Genomic DNA, 20,638 nt, shown 5'->3' on the forward strand with positions numbered 1-20,638 from the left:
TCTTGCAATCTTTTCCCTTCATGTCCCAAAGGTAGTGAGTCATACTGAGATTTAGTTTCATGTACACGTGCAGCCCCCACGCTTTTCAAATGCAGGAATCGTTGAAAGTCAGGACAAGAAATAGTACCGAAGCAGCTGCAATTTTACAGATCTGAAAGGTATATTTTATACAAATGTTACTGTCTAGAATTGTGTGCTATCAACAGATTGTAGAAGCAGTTCCTGTGACAGATCAAAGTATTAATAACAATCTTTCAAAAATAATATTTTATGATTAAAAGGTGATGCCATCACAGGAAAGCTAGAAGTTGATTGATTCATTAGTTACAGCTGTTGGGGACTGTCACTAAATAGCTGGAAATTAGAATAACAAACTTTTAAAAGGGCCTCAAATAAGTATCTTATAATTGAGAGGTGAAAGCAGAAGGGAAGAAACATCATCGCACAAAGAATTGGTTAACTAATTGGAAGGAGAATATATGTGCAACTGAGTCTTTTTTTGGGATTGGCAAGCTGAAAATAGTGGACAGCAACAAGGATTCAACAACTTGCAATCTATATTTAATGCTTAAGTGAAAGGATAGAATGCATTGCTGTTGAATTTGCTGATGACAACGACAAACAGAAAAGTAAGTTAATACAACATGATGAATCTACAGAGGAACGTAGATAGGTTCGAGGGCAAACAAAAATTTGGCAGATGAAACATTATAAGGGAAAACAATATGAAATTGTTCATATTGGCAGGAAAAATAAATTAGAAAGTAGTGACTTCAAGCCTTTATGGGACAGATGGATCTCATTTTCCTGATACAGGATTCCTGAATGGCTAGTATGCAAACAAAGGAGACAGTTAGAAACGTTTATTGTAAATGAAATGAAATATAAAATTAGGTAAGTTCTGTGGCAGTCACATTGGTCTCATGCTTTTGGTTCCTCACGTAACGATGGAGTACTGTAGCTGGCCAGAAAAGTTCACTTGACTGATTCTTGGGTGAAAACAATCTTCCTTCAAGCAAAGGCTGGACAGGCTGGGTTTGAATCCACTTTTGCTGAGATAAATAAGATGCAATGTTTAAATACATAAGATCCTGAATGTATTTCAGAGGATGGATGCCGAAAGGGTGTTTCCACACATGGGAGATAAAAGTAGGAGCCTCCTATTTGAGACAGAGTTAAGGATAAAATGCTTTTCTCATGGGTTATTAATCTGTGGAATTCTAGTCCCCGGAGAGCAGTGAAGGGAAAGATTTTAGAAGGTAGACAGGAAAGTACAGCCACAATCAGAGCAGCCATGATCTTATCAAATGGCAGAGTGAACTTGGCAGGGACCAAGTGGTCAACTCCTGTTCCTTTTTGGGAATCCCAAAGCCACATTTTTCCACATTATACCTCGTCTGTCAAATTGTGGCATTCTCAAAATGGAATACCAAAGCTAATCAGCTTTGATGTGTTTCTCACCTATATGAGAACCAGCCTGGCTTTCCATTGGTTGTACATAGTGATGGCAGAAAGTCTCACCCATCTTTTTCACGCGGGCTGTTATAGCTTCAACTGGGTTCCGTGAACAGGAGCTGAAATCAGAGAATAATTCTTTATAATTGTTAACCTGCACAAAAGATGAATTAAAGGAGGGTTTGGGGGAAAAAAAAAGTGTGCGCAATATCAAGTAATGTCACATTGTACCAGATACGTGTTTATCCACATTTCATGAAATGTTGTAAGACTTAATTCCGTCATAAAAAGACCCCAGTCATTTTGTTTAATTTACAAATTTCACACCTTACTTACAGCTGTAAAAAGTTATAGATATGGCAAGATGGGCTAGCAAAAGGTCTTCCAACTTGGAAGCCTTTTCTGTCAGTGCGGCTACACAGTATGTATTATCACAATTTGGCATTCTTGTGTTTGGCCCAACAGCTATGGCAACTTTAAAAAAAAACACAATACAGAGGAACCTTGATTATCCAAATGACACGGGCAGGAAGTATTTGGTCGGATAATCAAATGCCGGATAACAGAGTTTAGCCAAGCATCGGGACCTTATGATCTTGCTGGATAATCGAATGTCAGATCATTGAGGTTCCTCTATATTTAAGTTCTATGCGATCAGACAAATGAATGGGCATTCCAGAATGAGATGCATGCAGCAGCAGTGAGAGCTGATTCACTGGCAGAATCTGCAGGAGCAGGGTTGGATTGGGAAGATGACTGGCAAGTTTAATACCACCAGTGGTGATGGTTGGCAAAGTCAACAAGGATGTAGAAGAGATTGTCACTTTTAATGAGTGCCAAGTGCCTCTGTGGCTAGGAGACGAATGCTGAAGGAATGCACAGAAATACTATTTAATCTAGCAGGGAGTCTAGCATGGAATACTGGTTGGAAACTGACTCAGAGGATCTTGATAATGACTCTCATCAGCGTTCTTTCCTCTCCACTTTTGCGGAATGCTGAACTGTACAAGCTAACTCCAAATAGTGAAGATGAGAAAATTAAGAACGGAGGAAAAGAAAACGCATCCTATCTTTATGGAGTTTAAGTGACAATACAAAAAGCCATGAAGGTAGTTAAAAAAAATATTCTTTGCTCACTTGAAAACCTGCAGCAGAAGCTCACTTGGGGTATTTTTGAGTCCCATTACCATGGTCTGTAAACGACTCACGCTCTGTGTGGCTGACGACACTGGTGTTACAACCAGTTCTTTCTCCTTCAAGTACCGTCTTCCTGTCAAGGGTGTTGAAGGTGCTAAAGATTTTGTCTATTAAAACGTCACAAGGAAGAGATTAATATTTAATTCCCTCACCTAAAATATGCAGGATAAATGCCAATATAAGCAACATCTTAAAGCATCAACCTAAAGACTATAGTTATCATTGACACTTTGGGACTTGAACTTCACATGGTCACAAACAGGCAGGCCCTTGGTTAACATCTTAACTGCCAGTGCTACATTTTGATATTGCACTGAATTATCAGCCTAGTTAGTGAAATCATATCTTTGGAGTGGGCCACGAAGGTCTGACTGATTACAAGGTTAAGAGAAAATAAACAGACCAGTACAACTCACTCAGAGCTGAGACTGAAACATCAAGAAAAGTTGAAGATATTAACAACTATAGATAAACTTGTCAATAGTGCCATCAATTGTTAAGCACTAAAGAAAGTTTAATTACTTTTTCAAAGTGCTGTTGAAGGTTGCACTCTACTTGGATTCTTGCTGACAGTTTCCCAACTGAAACATCCACTGCAGACTTGCTAGGAGTCCCTATTTCTTCATCGGCATCTTCTCCCAGAAATATCCGCTCATCAAAATCCCCCACGGTCAGGACATACTCTTCATATTCCTTGTTTATTGCTTTGCTGTAGCAAATAAGCACAATGACAAGAAAAAATCATTACAACCGAGCCCAGCACCTCTATTTCTCGGTAGTACCCATACAACAAGAGAAATATTCAGGCGCAGAAAGTGACCAGTTCATTCTTATGTGCACTAGCCGAATAAAACAATCACCCATTGTAATCCCAGATTCCAGCTCCTGGCCTGTTATCTTGCAACTTACATTCCTTCATGTACAGATCCACGTTATTTTTGAACGAGTTGAAGGTTTCCTCCTCAAACTCCAAACTTGGCAGCAAATTTCAAACAGACATCACCCATGGGCTAAAAAGCTTTTCTTCAGACCTCCTCTCGTTGTTTTACCAATCACCTTAAATCGGTGACTCCTGGCAACTGAACTCTTTGCTGGGGAAACAGGTTTTCCCTGTTCAGTCCATTTAAGCCCCTCATTACTTTGTACATCTCAATTAAGTCAACCACCACATCCCTGTTCTAAGGAAAAGACTTTTGGCTATCCAAGATTTCTTCACAGCTGTATTTTCAAACCCTCGCAACATGATTACTAATATCTCTGTACTCCAGCTACAGCAAAGATGTCTTCTCTGAATGAACCAGATTTTTTAAAGAAAATATACAATTCCAGCATTACATTCCAGCTTTTATATTCAAAGCCTCGCTCAATGAAAGAAGCCATTCCATGCACCTTCTTTACCACCTTATCTACCTGTTCTGCCATCTCAGAGAATTGCAAGCGCCAATGTCTCATTTCCTCTACTCAATACTCTCCCATTTATTGTATGCTCCCTTGCTTGGATTGTCTTCCCCAGGGTGGCACAGTGGCTCAGTGGTTAGCACTGCCGCTTCACAGCACCAGGGACCTACGTTTGATTTCACCCTTGTGCAACTGTTTGTATGGAGTTTGCATGTTCTCCCTTTGTCTGTATGGGTTTCTGCTTGGTGCTCTGGTTTCCTCCCACAGTCCAAAGATGTGCAGGTTAGGTGGATTGGCCATAGGAAATTGCCCAGGCTAGGTGGATTACAGGGAAAGGATCTGGGTGGGAGGCTCTTCAGAGGGTTGGTGAGGACACCACTTGGGCCAAATGGCCTATTTACACACTGAAGGGATTTTGATTAGAGTGCATAACTATGCATTTATTCAGACTGAACTCTACTTGCCACTTTTTTGCACACTTCACCAACCAGTAAGATGATCTCCAGGTGCCAACACTTCTTTTCACTAAAATACTGGTTGTTTTCTTGATAGCGGCTGCAAACTTATACTTTCTTTATGCCTCCCACATTTAAGCTTAACTCACTAATATACAGCACAAACAGCAAAGGACCAAATAGTGAATCCTGGGGAGAACCACTGGAAACTCCTTTCCAGTCGCAAAACCATCCATCGACCATTATTCTGTTTCTGGTCAGAGTCAATTCTGGATTTAATGCGTCACATTTCCCTGCATCCCATCAGCTTTAAGTTTTCTGACTAGGCTGCCATTTGGGACCCTATCAAGTGTCTAAATAAAATCCAAGCAGACAACATCCAGTGCCTCAATTATTATTGCGCTTGTTTTGACACATAAACTCGAACACTTTCCCAATATTTGCTCCTCGAACACTTTCCCAATATTTTGGGATCTGGACATGATAAAGGACATGTCCAAGTGTGCAGGTGCACCCTTTTTCTTTCTGCTATAAACCCAAATGGCCTAGTTTGAATCCTCATTTAGTATACCATCTCTCCACACAGCCCTAATTGATTCTTAAACCAGCAATATTCCTACCTTGTCTTACCCACTTCTCTACCCTACCTGGAATAGCTATACATAGGGATGCTGTGCTGCTATCCTTGCAACTCTTTAAGCATAGCTTCATTTTAATTGCAACATCTCATTATCACATGTGTGCACCTCACTGACTTTAGGTTTCCATATGAGCTGTACACACATATGTACCCTTTAATACTGCTGAAGTCCTGTGCTGTACACTTTTTAAGGCCGTTAAAATTAGGGGTTGCCCTTTTTTGGTCAGAGATTAGGGGAATTTATTTTCTTAAAGAGGGTTGAGAGACTTTTGGGTTCTCTGTCTCAGAAGGTGTCAAAGGCAGAGAATCTTTGAGAGTGAATAAATAATTTCGTGTTAGCCAAGGGAATCAAAGTTATCAGGGATAGATAGAAAAGTAGAATGAGGAACTCAAATAATCATATTCGCAGATTTCAATGGCCACATCACCCCTTCCTGCCCCATTGCGATATTTGTATCTTCTGCTTCCTCTGTCTTTCAATGTCGCTTTTTAAATTTCTGCCTTACGTTCACTACTTGGAATTTGTCCGGAAGTTCCCATTCTCCTGCAAATACCAAAAACTTCCCTATAAGAATATTTATCCAGATTCTGCAAGATGTAGACCGTCTGGTTTGTTTGGTCCCAGCTTTCTCAGAACTATTCCCAACGCTCTAGAATTCTGAGGCCCGCCCTCCTACACCAGCTTGTCAGCTGTGATCAATTGCTCGACTCTCCTATTTCTATACTCCATAGTACATGGGACTAAAAGTAATCCCGTGACTACTGCTTTAGAGGTCCTGCCTTTCAACATCTTACCTGGCTCCCTGAAATTTGCCTTCAGGATCTCATCCCCCAACCCCTGTGGTACCTGTGACTTGGCTACGGTTGTAGTCTTCCATAGAATCACCAGCTGCACCAGTATTCAAAATGGAATACTGATTACTAAAGCAAGCTTAATTCAGAGAATCCTTGCAATACTTGCCTTGTGCTTTTGAAGCAGTTGGTGACGACCCATTCCCCCTCTGCCTGTAACCTGTGATGTGAACATCTCGACCACGCTAAACATGTAAGTCCTCTGCCTCAGTGTTGCACAATTGTAACTCTAGACTCTACTCATTTCCAAAACCTGGAGTTCAAGCTTACGTTGCTGGTGACACTTTCTGCAGATATGCCTGACTGGGAAACGTTGTAACCATGACTTCACACACAAGCTGCAGAATGCCCCCTTACTTGACTGAATTGATCTACCATCCTGCAACTTTATTATTTATTTATTACAGCTAGATTAACTTGCCAGTACTCAGTTTTCTTCTGTTTAATGAAGAGCTAACTAAAGGAGACTGAAAAAGTTTGAAGGAGCCCTTCCTCCTAACCCCTGACAAAACTCCCACTTTATACTCTATATCACCACAGCATCATTCATGATTATCTCACATAGAAAGAAGGTGCGCAATGGGGAAAAGGAATGAGGATTCCTGATCTTTGTTTTGAACTCTAGCTTGGAATAAATCAAATTTCTCGCTCTTAAATGCAATGATTTATGTATTTTGTTGGTTAATGATTTTATATAAAGTGCAACTGGTCAGTCTCAATCCAATTCCTAATGGTCATGCGCCTAAAGCACATAACCACCCATAGTTTCCTTATTTCAGTGCTCCCAACTTATCCATATCAAGGAAGAAAAAAAAAATCCATGTATAGTAGGAAAGTATACAAGAATATTAACTGTGTATAAAAGCAAAACATCATATAAGTTGGAAATGTGAAATAAAAACATGGACAAACTAAGCAGGTCTGGCAGCATCTGCGATGACACTAAAATAGTAAACATCTTGACTCAAGTATGACTACAGAGTTCCAAAGGTGAGTTATACTGGACTAGAAGCATTGGACTATTTCTCTTTCCCAGAAGCTGCCAGACCTTTCTCCAGCATTTTCTTTTTATAATAACTTTGTAAGGCACTTCTATAGTGTATGTGGTATATGTAATAACAATAGTGGGAGCGAGAAGTAGAATACTTTCCCACTTCAAGTATTCTTAACCTTTGCTAACAAAAAATATGAAGTTTCAATGATGACTCAACAGCTTAATCTAACAATGGATAAAAGCAAATTACTGCAGATGCTGGAATCTGAAACCAAAGGAGAAAATGCTGGAAATGCGGAGATTTCTCTATTCCCCTTCTTGAAAAGAGGAACAACATTCACCTCCTTCCAATCCTCTGGTACGGCTCTCATGGAGTGAGAGGAAGCAAAGATCTTTGCCAGCGGCTTAGCAACCTCCTTTTTCGCTACCCAGAGCAGCCTAGGATAAATCTGGTCTGGCCCTGGGGACTTATTAATCTTAATGTTTGCCAAAGTTTCCAGTACATCAACTTCATCAATCTTAATCTGTTCAAGCCCATATACCTAGCTCCTCAAAGCTCTCATTCACAACAAGGTCCCTTTCCTTCGTGAAAACTGAAGCAAAAAGAAACTCATTTAGGGCTTCACTATCTGCTCAGACTCCACGCACAAGTTCCCTACGCTATCCCTGATCGGCCCTACTTTCTCCCTGATCATTCTCTTATCCCTCATGTATGAGTGAAATGCCTTTGGGTTCTCCCTAATCCTTCCTGCCAAGCCTTTTACGTGCCCCTTCCAGGCTCTCCTCAGTCCATTTCTGAGCTCGTTTCTAACAAGCCTGTAATCCTCTAAAGCGGTGCTAGATCCTTGCTACCTCCACCTTACATAAACTGCCTTCTTCCTTTTGACGAGAAGGTCCTCTGTTCTCGCCATCCAAGGTTCCTTCATCTTACCCCTTCTTAACTGTCTCAGAAGAACAAATTCGTGCATCATTTGCAACAACTGCTCCTTAAACAGTCTCCACATGTCTGCTGTGCCCTTCCTGTGGAACAATTACTCCCAGTCTGTATTTCCCAACTCCTGTCTGATAGCATCATAATTTCTTTTTCCCCAATTAAATATCTTCCCTTGGTAACTGCTCCTTTCCCTCTCCAAGGCTATGGTAAATGCGAGACAGCTGTGGTCACTGTCACCAAAGTGTTCTCCCACCGAGAGATCTGACACCTGTCCTGGCTCACTGCTGAGCTCCAAAACCAAAATGGCTTTGCCCCTCATCGGCCTGTCTACATACTGAAGAAGGAACCCTCCTGAACACACCTGACAAAAACAGCTCTATCCAAACCATCTGCACTAAAGGAGGTTCCAGTCAATCTTGGGAAAGTTGAAATAACACAAAAACAACCCTACTTTATCTGCATTTTTCCAAAATCTGCAATCTTTCTATTGCTATTAGGGAGTCTGCAGAAAACCCCCAATGAGGTGGCTGCTCCCTTGTTGTTCCTAACTTCCACCCATACTGACTCAGTAGATAAACCCTCCTCAACAACCTTCGTTTCTGTAGCGGTGATGCACTCTCTGATTAGCAAGGCTCACCCTCTCCTCTAGCAACCATTCCTGCCCCTGTGAAACCCACGTCTCCGTTATGGACACAACATCATAGCCCCAAGTACTGATCCATTTTAACTGTGCTAAAGCTCTCAATACATATCCACTTTCCAGAAACTTCAGGTTTCAGTTACCATACTACAGCCAAGGGTAGCAAAGTCCTACTACTTCACAGGTTGCAACATTAACAGAAAAATTTTCAATAGACACCAAAATGACCAAGTAAACATCTTAGCCATATTAGGCTGAAAAGAAAATGCATCCACCGGGTTTCTTTTTAAACACAATATCTTGAATGAAAGTTCAATAATTGGCTGACAGTCAATAATATAGAAGGATAAATGCTTATCCACTGTAAATATCCCTATGCAAACATACCCACTTCAGGGGGAAAAAAACCATGAATTCCTGCAGAAGCAAGTTACAGCAGATGCTGGAATCTGAACGGAAAACAAAAGGAGATCACAGCTTGGTCAGGCAAGCTGTAGAGACAGCAAGCTAATATCTTGAGTCAAAGCCTGAATTTCTGAAGAAAACCTTGAACTAATGAATTAATTCTTGAAGGCAAAACGATAAAGCATATCATCTTCTGAAGTCCGCTGCTCTGATGTATTGGCACATATAGTCAAGTCACTAAATCATGCACAGTTGTCTCTGGAGTCTTTGCCCAGAAAATATTCCATTGAGAAGTCCTTCCTTCATTCATTCAGAACAAGGACAGAGAAGTTTCACCATGAACTCAACAAAACTTTTCTTTTCAGAAATGGAAGTAATCAGCAGATTGCAGACTTTTTTGTTTTTGCTCCTCAACTAATTCCAGGCACCGATGCACTCTACATCCACTCCCTCTTCAAACAGCCCCAGCAAGGGCCAATCATTAGTTGAAATTTCTAGGCAGTTTGTCACAAAAAACTTTGATGCTCACAGTGGCCTTTCAATAACCTCTTTTGCAGAAACCACCCCAAGTATTTCCACAAATCCTGAAAATAAATTCATTTTTCCACAATTCTTCAAAAACCAAGTTTTCCAGTAAGTATTAAATACGAAGCTACTTTCTAACAATATTTTGTTGGTTATATTTTAACTTTCAACATCTGAAGCTACACAACTGGAAATAAATCTTCAGACACATCCATTTAAAAAGGTAAAATATTTTTGTTTGTCTTCTCCTCTATTGCTCCTAGCAAGCATCATTGTTATGAACCAGTAGTTCACCCGAAGAACAATGTCAATCCATGTAAACTCTTGTTGCATCTTCTTTTCGTCTCACCTGCTGCCTTTCTGCTTCTAGTGGCTTGCTCTAATGCAAATTGACATGCCCTCAAATCTTCAGGTGACACAGCAGTTCACCATCAGAAGAGCAGTGGTTTTTAACCAACATTCCAAAACTTTATAACTTAGCAGGCTGGAATATAAGTCTCTGATTTGAAGCAAGCAATTGCAGTTCACCCTGCTTGGCACTCTCTCAACTTTTCACAATAATTGGACCTAGAATTATGGCTTGGTTCTGCCAAGGTTATACTAAGCATACATGAAAAATGCACCATCTAATGTATATTTTGAAGAGGAGGGAATAGAAACAGTGCATCTGGAGCTGGCTGAACTGATTATTCTAAAGCTAAAATTTGATTGTGAAGTTAGTAATAAAGCTACAAAATAGCATATGTTCAATCATGTCAATTTGGCATGTTAGTGGACTCCTGGTGCATCCAGTCTCTAGGAGCAAGTGAGGATTGCAGATGCTAGAGATCAGAGTCAGGAAGTGTGGCACTAGAAAAGCACAGCAGGTCCGACAGCATCCAAGGAGGAGAATCGACGTTTCAGGCACAAACCCTTCATCACTCTGTCCCTCATGCAATATCCTATTTCCAATAGCAAGCTTTTGTGCCCACTGACCTAAATGAGGTGGTGAACTGACGTTAAAAAAAACAAAGCGCTGGAGATATATACTTGGTGAACTGGGGTACCTGATAAGACTTACTGGATAGAAAAACAGTCATTTGCACTTCACCTCAGAAAAAAAAGTATCAGCTGTTCCAGATATTTTCCATAAGTGATTTAAACTTTATTGTCATATGTACTCAAGTACAGCAGAAGGTGTACAATGTCGCCACAGACACAGCGCCATCTTATGTAAAAAGGTACCGAGATACAAAGCTTAGGTATAAGTAGTATCATAGAGAAAAAAAAAAGTTTAAAACATTACTTTGGGCTGGGGTACTATTTGTTAACTAGCAGAGATCTGAAAATTGTTTGCTGTCAGGTTAGACGTATATAGTGAAACAATACCATAATTTCTTTCACCCATTTTGTGACTTTAAACGTCATTGCCGCCCTCACACGCCATTACATTTTTTCCCCTGCTTTGTTACAGTGTCCCCATTCTATGAAATTCTCCTACGCACATCATTTCATCCTTCCAATCATTCCCACGTTATTTTCATCCCATCCCCTTATTCTATCTTTTTTTTCCTATACCATCCTCAACCTTATGGGCACAGTGGTTAGCACTGCTGCCTCACAGCGCCAGAGACAAGGGTTCAAATTCCCGCCTCAAGCAACTGACTGTGTGGAATTTGCACATTCTCTCCATGTCTGTGTGGGTTTCCTCTGGGTGCTCCGGTTTCCTCCCACAATCCAAAAATGTGCAGGTTAGGTGATTTGGCCAGAGTAAATTGCCTGTAGTATTAGGTTAAGTGGTAAATATAGGGGAATGTGTCTGGGCGAGTTGCACTTTGGCAGGTCGGTGTGGACTTGTTGGGCCGAAGGGCCTGTAAGTAATCTAATCCTCATGAACACATTTCCCATACTAGCTTGCCTGGCTTACACTGGACATCTTTTATTTGCTGGTATTTCTACATATATAAATGAGAGATTTGAAACATTAAACAACAACAGGTGATACTTTCAATAATCAAGTGAATTAAATGAAATCCTTTGCATGAAGTTGCTGCAGGATACATACAAATGAACCTCGCCCCAGTACGTTAAGCCTTAATCATTATCATCTAAGTCCCTTTTCTGTTAACACTGCTCATTATTGTCAGCTGCAAGTTGCACCAACTATTCTCAAGTCCAGATCATTGCTGTATATTGAGAAAAGCAGCAATTCTAAGATCAACTCCTGACGATACCACTTCTAATGTCCACTTTTAATCTGCTATTGTTGCTCCATATTCATAATCAAGCTTTTAACTCACTTGTTGTCTGTAAAATTGTTTACATCCAGAAGTCCTACGAGGAGCTCACTGTTCCCTTTCAGAATCTGAAATCAAAACCTCAATGTTAGAGGGCATTAAACTCTCTTGGCAGCTGTGCAAATGAAACAGAATTAACTTAAGGAAAGTGTGTGTGGGGTATAAGTTGCGAGGTAATAAATTGGATAGCCATCAGAACAAATTAAGACATTAAGTGCTATTGCTAAGCTCTTACCTACACAAAGTATAAAACCGCGCAAATAACTTCTCATATCCAAATAAGCTCATTATAGAATCATAGAGATGTAAAGCATGGAAACAGTCCAAAGCGTACATGCCGACCAGATATCTTAACCTAATCTAGTCACATTTGCCAGCACTTGGCCCACATCCCTCTAAACCCTTCCTTTTCATATACCCATCCAGATGACTTTTAAATGCTGCAATTGTACCAGCCTCCACCACTTCCACTGGCAGCTCATTCTATACATGCACCACACTATGGGTGTGAGAAGTTGCCCCTTAGGTCCCTTTTATTTCTTACCCCTCTCACCCTAAATCTACACCTCTAGTTCTGGACTCCCCTACCCCAGGCAAAAGACTTTGTCTATTTACCCTATCCAAGCCCCTGACAATGTTAAATTTTGCACTGTGGTGAGGATATAGAGGAAGAGGTGACTAAACATACAGGCGATAGTCACCTAAACTATAACAAATGATCGGAAATATTTACAATCGAAAAACTGTAGTTATAATGTGCCTCTTGAAACATTTATTGGGTGCAGGTAAATAATCCATAAAGGAATGGACATGAACTCAGAACAGAGTGAATAAATAACTCATTTAATTACAACATACAGATTATAGCGAACACGTGGAAACAATGAAGGCCAACAGCATCAAAAAATTCACAAGAGAAGCTGGGTAGCACTTTTTCTGAGAAGCAATTGGAGGGTATAAGAGTCCAAGTACACCACAGTGTATTTCAAACAGAATCAGACAAAAATGCTCCCTGGTTTGTACATTCCTATATAATGAAATTTTCCTGAGTTTACAGAATAGTATATGAAATGATATGTTATCACCAGTACTTCATTTCACTGTCATCCTGGTTTACCTTTCTCTCAAACAGCTTTTTAATATAAGGTTTCCAGTAGTGCTCCTTGATGCCTTTTGCTTCTACAGTGAGTCCATCATGCAAGTCACATAGCTTGTCAATAATACATGGAGGTTGCACTGGGGGTTTATAGTCCTGGCTGTTAAACTCTGGTGGCAAACCTGCTAAAACACAAATATTATAACCTGAAGAAAAAATAACTCTCAGACACAGTGTTCCACATTAAATATTCTAACATGAAAAACAGTTAAGATATAGAATGGATGTGGACTCCAATATAAGGACTGGTGCAGAACATTCAGTTTCTTGTGGGTTCCACCTCTGATAAAGTCAGCATTTGTTGTCCCACCTTTACTTCACTTGAACAGATGGTGGTGTTTGAAACAATGGCTTCCAATTTACAGATAAATTGCTCAAGTTTAGCCAAATACTGTCACTCTATCTACTCTACTAAATTCGTTTTTTTTATATCTCAAACAGAATACAAACGACATTTATATAATCCATATGCATAACCTAACTCTTTCAAGCCCACAATGTTAATTTAGTGATGTTTTATTACATTCCAACATGTGTCTTCACTGCAGTTACGATGGATTGTTGTTCACCTGAACTGGGATGGGAGCTCTGGCCTAGCAGAAAGGATGTAAAGGAAGGTGGAAAATGGCTTAAAACTATTAATACCAACTGGATGTGAAATCAGCATGGCCATCCAAAGAAAGGGCCTTTCTGGGTGCTTGAAGGAATGTCTGCAGCAACTCTGTTACTTCTGGTCTTGTCTGAACACACTGAATATTGTGAGGTCTATGCCAAAGTCTGTGCTTAATGCACACTAAAAACAATTATAATGCTTGCCTCCATTGTCACAACTCACAACGATATTGTGTTGGAGGGAGAGAGAGAGGGAAGAGAGGGAGGGATATAGAGACGGGGTATGTCACAGAGAGGGAAAGTTTCCAAAGAAGTTATCAGCAACGCAGAGGCTTGCACTCTCCTTTTAGGGTGTCCTGGTATTGTTTATACCAATCACCTTGATGTATATCATGACAATTCACTTACAAAGTGTGAACTCATCCTTGCAGCATACATGACTTGTCGCCTAGTTGAATTTTATGGGGTGTGGTTTCCATGTTGTTGAGCCCAGCACAATGGAGAAGATCAGTGCTGCAATTTGTCTTGCAATCGGATTCTTGCAATGGATTTCTGAACCTTGCATGGAAGCATTGCAGATTTTTACACCTACAGCAGAGTCAGTATTCTGCCCCTTACACAAAGGTGGGGGGGAAAGGAAATGGCAGATAGTTTTGGTATAAATATAAAATCTAAAAACAGTTTCTAGCATTCATGGAGTCAGCATAGTGAAACTAGATTTCTGGGTGCATGTAGTGATATCTTGACATTCCTGGAGAATAAACAACCCAAGGCATGACAATCTTTCTACAGCTGGTATCATTCATGATTATATCTAGAACTGCATAACACACGATTGGTGCTAGCTGAAACAAAATTTGAGTCTTGGAAATCTGAAATAAAACAAGTGCTGGAGGAACTCAGCAGATTGCCAGGATCTGAAGAGACAGAAAGAGTGGACTCGGTGATTCCAATATGACTCTGCATCAGTATTAGATGCACAGATTTGAAAATTACTGAAATTTGAAAATTTTTGACAGTACTTGGCAATTCATTTGGATGTCTTTCTTGGTGAAGACAACTAGTATAGTCAACTACCAGTAACAGCTCTCTGATTACTGCCTCTCAGACCTTGGCGGCGATATTGTATGGACAGCTTTAACAGATGCCCTGAATAGAATTAAACTTCATCTTGATGAGTCATGATATATGATATACACTGGTTGCTGTGAAACTCCAAATTATGTCATTAAGTTGCTAACATCATTCATTTGAATCACAATTTTTGAAATATTTTAAATGTTGTGAGTCAAATGGGAAATGTACATAGAAAATCCCATTGGGAAAAAATAATTTAGTGGGATCGAAACATTAAAAGGAAATTGCATGGCTTGCAAGTCCTGGCAGCACTGCTGTGATGGAAGACTCTCGATTAGGATTTACTGCCACATCATTTCACAAAAGATATATGTCATGCTGTGTAAAATACATGGGACAAAAATATCACCTCTTACCTTCAAAATTTGGGTTAAGCAGTTCTTTTCTATTAGGACACAGTAAAGCATTTCCAAACACGAGATCCAGGCAACAAAGCAAGAGATGGTAAGAATTTACAAGGTCATCTCCAATCATACGGAAATTGCCTGCAATACACAAAAAAGAAACAGGATTGACCTGAAACACTAGATCATTATTTCTCTTTCTCTACAGATGCTGCTTGCTGACTGAAAATGTCTGGTATTTCTGATTTTCATGGATTTAAATACCAGAACTCATTCTTTAGACTGGAGAGAGTTTCATAATTAGTATTTCCCTGCGACATGAAACAATTTTCTCATTTCTGTATCCAGCAAGTTTCGAAATGAATGTTTGGATGGATAACGGGAATTCAAATGTTATTCTGTTTTTAAGTCACTTTACTTGAAAAAAACTGACTTGAAAACAGTTTCTCTCTCTGTAGATGCTGCCAGGCCTGCTAAGTTTCTCCAGCAATTTCTGTTTTTGAATAAGGTGCATTGTTTGATAAACAAATTCAGAAATCACGTGGACGAACAATGCAGCTCAATTTATACAAACTTTGTTGATAAACTGCTAGGGACACTAGTCAGGAAATATCTTTGGACAACATTAGGTCTACAACCTCACACCTCTTAATTTGGGTAAAAGGTTATCAGCTGAATTAATAGGCCCAAATTTAACACACTTAAAAAGCACAAAATTACACATGGTTAAGATCAGTCACATTAACCATTTCTCTTTCCACAAATGCTGTCAGACTTGCTGAGTGTTTCCAGCCTTGCCCATTTTCATTTCAAGACTGTCAGCTTTACTGTACTTTGCATTTGTATTAGGGTAAATGGTCATGGCTTGGACTGGAAAACAGTCAAATAATATAAGTCAGGGGTCAGCTGTGGTTAGCTTTAATGATAGTTTGTGCATTCAGAATAATTCCATGTGCCCACCCTGTTCCCTTCTCTTATTTCCTTTCATCAAACCAGCTATCTAATCTAGCTGTAAATTCCATCATTGCCTCTTTAGTAAAAACATTTCTTACGAAGGGTCGCTGGATTCAAATGTTAACTCTTTCTCTCTCCAGATGCTGCCAGACCTGAACTTCTCCAATAACTCATTCTTCTTTCATCATTTCTCCTTTAATCAGTAACCCTTAAAATAAATTATGCAGCCTCACGATCCTGTGAAGACTTAACTCTTTGGTTTTTTAAAATCTATAACCTAAAATGTAAGGCAATCCAATGCCCCTTGGTATAGAGCCTCTCATCATTGGTAAGTAATCTTTACATTTGTATATGTTGTAATTTTAAACATTAGTATTGGCTTGGTGGAATTATCCTTGTCAGAATCAGATGGTTGAGAGTTTAAGTCCCACACTAAAAATTTCAACACATAATATAGGCTGGTCCTTTTGGGTAAAACTAAGGGAGTGTTAAGCAATTGGAGCTGCATTTAAGGAGGATCTTCCAGGTTAGAAATTAATCTGAAGCATCCCCTGATTGAACAAGTCTAACATGATTCCAGTATTAGTGGGGGAGAAAAAGCAAAACTTATTCCAATGCCATGGCCAATAGTCATCCCTCAAACAACACCACGAAGAGATGATCTAAATCACAGGTGTTTTTGGGGCCTTGACAGCATTTCAACAGCGCTTGATTTGTTGTGAGATGTTTTCAGTCACCCTGAAGTGCTATATCCTTGAATGATAAAGCAAAGAAAAAGGCCACTGAGCTCAGCCATTCTGTACCAGCTCCATAAAGAGCTACTTAATCTTGGTCAAGTATCAACTTTTGCATATATAAAAATATTTATTCTTTTAAATATTTGGACTGGATTTATTTCTGTCTTGCACACAGTCCCCAAATTGTTCTTTAAACTAAGCAGTATTCTAATCAATCGGTACTTCACCCTCTCTGCCTCAAGTGGTGGCAACAGCATACCTGTATTTCCACTGAACTAGCAATCCAGACCCCGTTCGACTATAACTTGCCTGATGGTGGTATTAAAAATTTTTAAAATTCAAGTAATCTAATGATCATTAAACTGATACTGATAACAAATCTTGATTAGATGGTAATGACAATGGGAAAATATGTCAGACTACGAGCCTGCAGATTTTGCACCTCAACGTAAACTCCTGGCCTTGAGAGTCTTGAGGTGAAGCCAGTGTTTAACAACACATTCATCTGTTCTATTTTCCTATTCACATATTAATTCATGCATGGCACTGGAATGATTCCAGAAATTACAACCGTAGTATTCCTTCCTCTTTAATCTACTACTTAACTCTCTCAATTCCTGGTGCAGGATCTTTTGTTTTAATCTATGTCACTGGTATTAAACATCCCATGATTGATGGCCATTTTCCCTTCTCCTACAGAATGTCCTGCAGCCACTCTGAGCCACCCCTGACCCTGAAACCTGGGAGGCAACATACCACTCGAAACTCATTTGCTGCCACAGAACCGATCTGTCAGCTTCCCATCACTAAATCTCTCCCAATTTTTTTCCTTTCCTGTTATGCAGCACAGTCAACAGTGGGACTACAAACTTGACTATTTCCCTTGAAAGGTCATTTCACCCATCCAACCCCCAAACCTAGTGGTCATTAAGGAGGCAGAGATGGATCATCGATGGTTTATTTCTGGCTGAAGATTGCTCCAAATGCTTCAGCCTTATCTTTTGTGCTTGAGTGCAATTCTACTGATGGCCCTCAATGCCACATGGATGATGGATGCCCAGTCTTGAGCTGTTAGATTTTTCAAATTCAATATGTTTTATCATCTTTTCAAAAGACTCAAATTAGTGGGAAGGGATCTCTAACAAATCTCAGTTAGCTTAGTCATACCACCACACAATATGATAGGAGTCAGCGACGAGCCCACATGAAGGGAAAAAAGGAGAAATTTCTTATAAAGCATTGTATGAACAGGGACAGAGTTAATAGAAAACTGGATAACTATTTCAAGTAGAGGAAGATAAAAGGCTATTGGCAGAAACAAAAGAGCAGGGACAATCAGTATCTTTTGATTGTATGGAGAGGCAGAAGAGAGTCAAAGGGCCTTGACCTGTGGGATAAATGTCTAAGGTTCATGCAATAGGAAAAGCAGGGCTTCAGACTGGATTAGATTAGATTCCCTACAATGTGGAAACAGGCCCTTTGACCCCACAAGTCCACACCAACCCTCCAAAGAGTAACCCACCCAGACCCAATTTCCTCTGACAAATGCACCTAACATTATGAGCAATTTAGTATGACCAATTCATCTGACCTGCACATCTTTGGATTGTGGGAGGAAACCGGAGCACCCGGAGGAAACCCATGCAGACACGGGAAGAATGTGCAAACTGCACACAGACAGTTGCCCGAGGCTGGGATTGAACCTGGTCCCTGGTGCTGTGAGGCAACATTCCCACGTGCTCAAGCTTTTGGAATGGAATTTAGTCTTATATCTTCAGACAGAAACTAGAGACACTACTACTGAGCCAAGCTAACATCTGAAACAAAGTAGTCTGAAATGAAATGATGTGACAATAATATTCAGGGAATAGTATGGCTCTATACTGGCACGAACTTTTATATTGCTAGCAACCAATATATATGATAAAATGGATAACAGAAGAGCAATGTCCCTTACCTTTAGTATATACAAATAAGGTCCAGCAAAAACTAAAAGCATCAGATGTGCTGCATGGAAGGCGCCTGTAAGACAAGGAGCACAATCGCAATAAACAGAATATCTTTTACTTCTTTGAATTTTGTTTTAGCAATTTTTCTTAATTCTCTCTCCAAAAGTGTTGATTTGTGGCTGGTGCAAAGTTTCATTGACACCTTTCAGACATCAATAATTTACCCCAGCAGGCATTATTCATGTTGGGAGCAACTTCAAACTACCTGTTCATCTAGAATGACATCAAATACAACACTTAGATTTAACCAAAGTACTATCTGCAGACAGGTCAATTATAGCACTGTTCTCTGAATGGCTCATGCAGGTTAACATGTACGTTAATGTTGGAAGTGCTGATATACACAACTTAATTATTTACTATGTCAAGTCACAAATTCATTAGGAAAGCATTTTTTAACCCTGTTCTGGATTTATTATGGATATAAATTGGTAGAATGCGAGAAAAAAGGATACATTAAGGGAACATTGCCAATTCAGGCAAACAAAAGTTCCCACTCAAATTAAACTCATGTCTGCTTCTTATTGGAACCTTGCTGGAGCAATTTAGTCAGCGCTCATCACCTCCAAATGCCTAATATACAGAAATAACATACCGCTGCTTTCTGCTTCTTTGAAGGCGAGACTGATCTTCATGACGATTTTGAAACATGTCCAAAAATATAGGTTCAAATTTTTTGAAAATTACAGTTGAGACTTCAAAATTCCTTTCCAACTGTTCCACGCGTTCCCTGAATTCTTGGCACAAATTGGCCATATCTGCCCATTTCTTCATCTTGCTAAAAAACTGAATTAGGCTGTAAACAGAGTGAAAGCGGAGCAATGTGAGGAGAAGTAAGACTTATTGTGAAGGTTCAAGGCAATCACAAATGAAATGAACTACGATACAGATGAGAAGTGTTCAGCTTCTACTCTTTTGCCCCTTAAAGAACTTTCAAATTTTGACTACTGGGGTTATTAGAAGAGTTCAAGGAGTTCCAAATAAAATTTACCACGGCACGTTTTTTGTTTGCATTTTGGATGTACCATAGTAGTCTGGTCCATGGTAGCACAATATACATAACTTCTACCAATTTTAAATATACTCCCACGCATTTTGTAACTCTTGTAATGAGGACTTAAAATGTTAAGTGAATGTTATTTGAAAAGCTTTTGTTCAAATTAAAATACAGAAATTAACAACACTCATGAGAATTATCTGAAAATGGTTGTATTTTGAAAATGGATGAGGATTATGAAAGTAGTTTTTAAAAGCAGCACAATTCAGCTAAATACTGTGCAATCTGAAGTTGTTTAATTTACCAGGATGCTGCCTGGACTCGAGGGCATGTCTTACAAAGAAAGGTTGAGGGAGCTAGGGCTTTTCTCACTGGAGCAAAGAAGGATGGCAGGTGACTTGACAGAGGTGGGAGAAAATTAAGACTACAGATGCTGGAGATCAGTGTCGAGAGTTTGGTGCAGGATGAAGGGCTTATGGCCGAAACATTGATTCTCCTGCTCCTCAGATGCTGCCTGGCCTGCTGTGCTTTTCCAGCACCACACTCTCGACTTGATATAGGTGTACAAGATGATGAGAAGCATAGACTGGATAATTAGATACTTTTTTCCTGGGGGGAGGAGAAGAATGGCTGTCACGAGGGGGTAGAAATTTAAGGTGACTGTAAGGAGGTTTAGGGGCGATGTCAGAGTTAGGTTCTTTACAGAGTGTGGTGGGTGCATAGTATACACTCCCAACAGTGGTAGTAGTGTCAGATACATTAGGGACATTTAAGCAATTCTTGAATAGGCATGTGGATGATAGTAAAACATAGAGTGTGTAGGTTAGTTTGATCGGCACAACATCAAGGGCCGAAGGGTCTGTACTGTTCTATGTTAACAGGGAGGCGATGGCACAGTGGTATTATCAATAGACTAAAAGT

At 39.8% G+C, this 20,638-nt stretch overlaps 1 protein-coding gene across 4 annotated transcripts in view; it reads right to left on the reverse strand.

Annotated features, from left to right (window-relative positions):
• Window positions 1-20,638, reverse strand: part of rbl1 (retinoblastoma-like 1 (p107)) — an 84,017-nt gene that overhangs the window by 55,016 nt on the left and 8,363 nt on the right. For 3 of the 4 annotated variants that reach the window (XM_072556103.1, XM_072556104.1, XM_072556100.1), the window contains 8 exons: window positions 19,316-19,516; window positions 18,669-18,733; window positions 15,033-15,161; window positions 12,889-13,052; window positions 11,775-11,839; window positions 3,175-3,361; window positions 2,593-2,759; window positions 1,462-1,574 (listed from right to left, as the gene is read on the reverse strand). In XM_072556103.1, the coding sequence (XP_072412204.1) occupies window positions 1,462-1,574; window positions 2,593-2,759; window positions 3,175-3,361; window positions 11,775-11,839; window positions 12,889-13,052; window positions 15,033-15,161; window positions 18,669-18,733; window positions 19,316-19,516 (1,091 nt within the window). The remainder of the gene's footprint in view (window positions 1-1,461; window positions 1,575-2,592; window positions 2,760-3,174; window positions 3,362-11,774; window positions 11,840-12,888; window positions 13,053-15,032; window positions 15,162-18,668; window positions 18,734-19,315; window positions 19,517-20,638) is intronic. The other variant, XM_072556101.1, reaches the window with a different exon arrangement.

The sequence above is a fragment of the Chiloscyllium punctatum genome, chromosome 37 (assembly GCF_047496795.1).
Source record: "Chiloscyllium punctatum isolate Juve2018m chromosome 37, sChiPun1.3, whole genome shotgun sequence".
Classification (NCBI taxonomy): domain Eukaryota; kingdom Metazoa; phylum Chordata; class Chondrichthyes; order Orectolobiformes; family Hemiscylliidae; genus Chiloscyllium; species Chiloscyllium punctatum.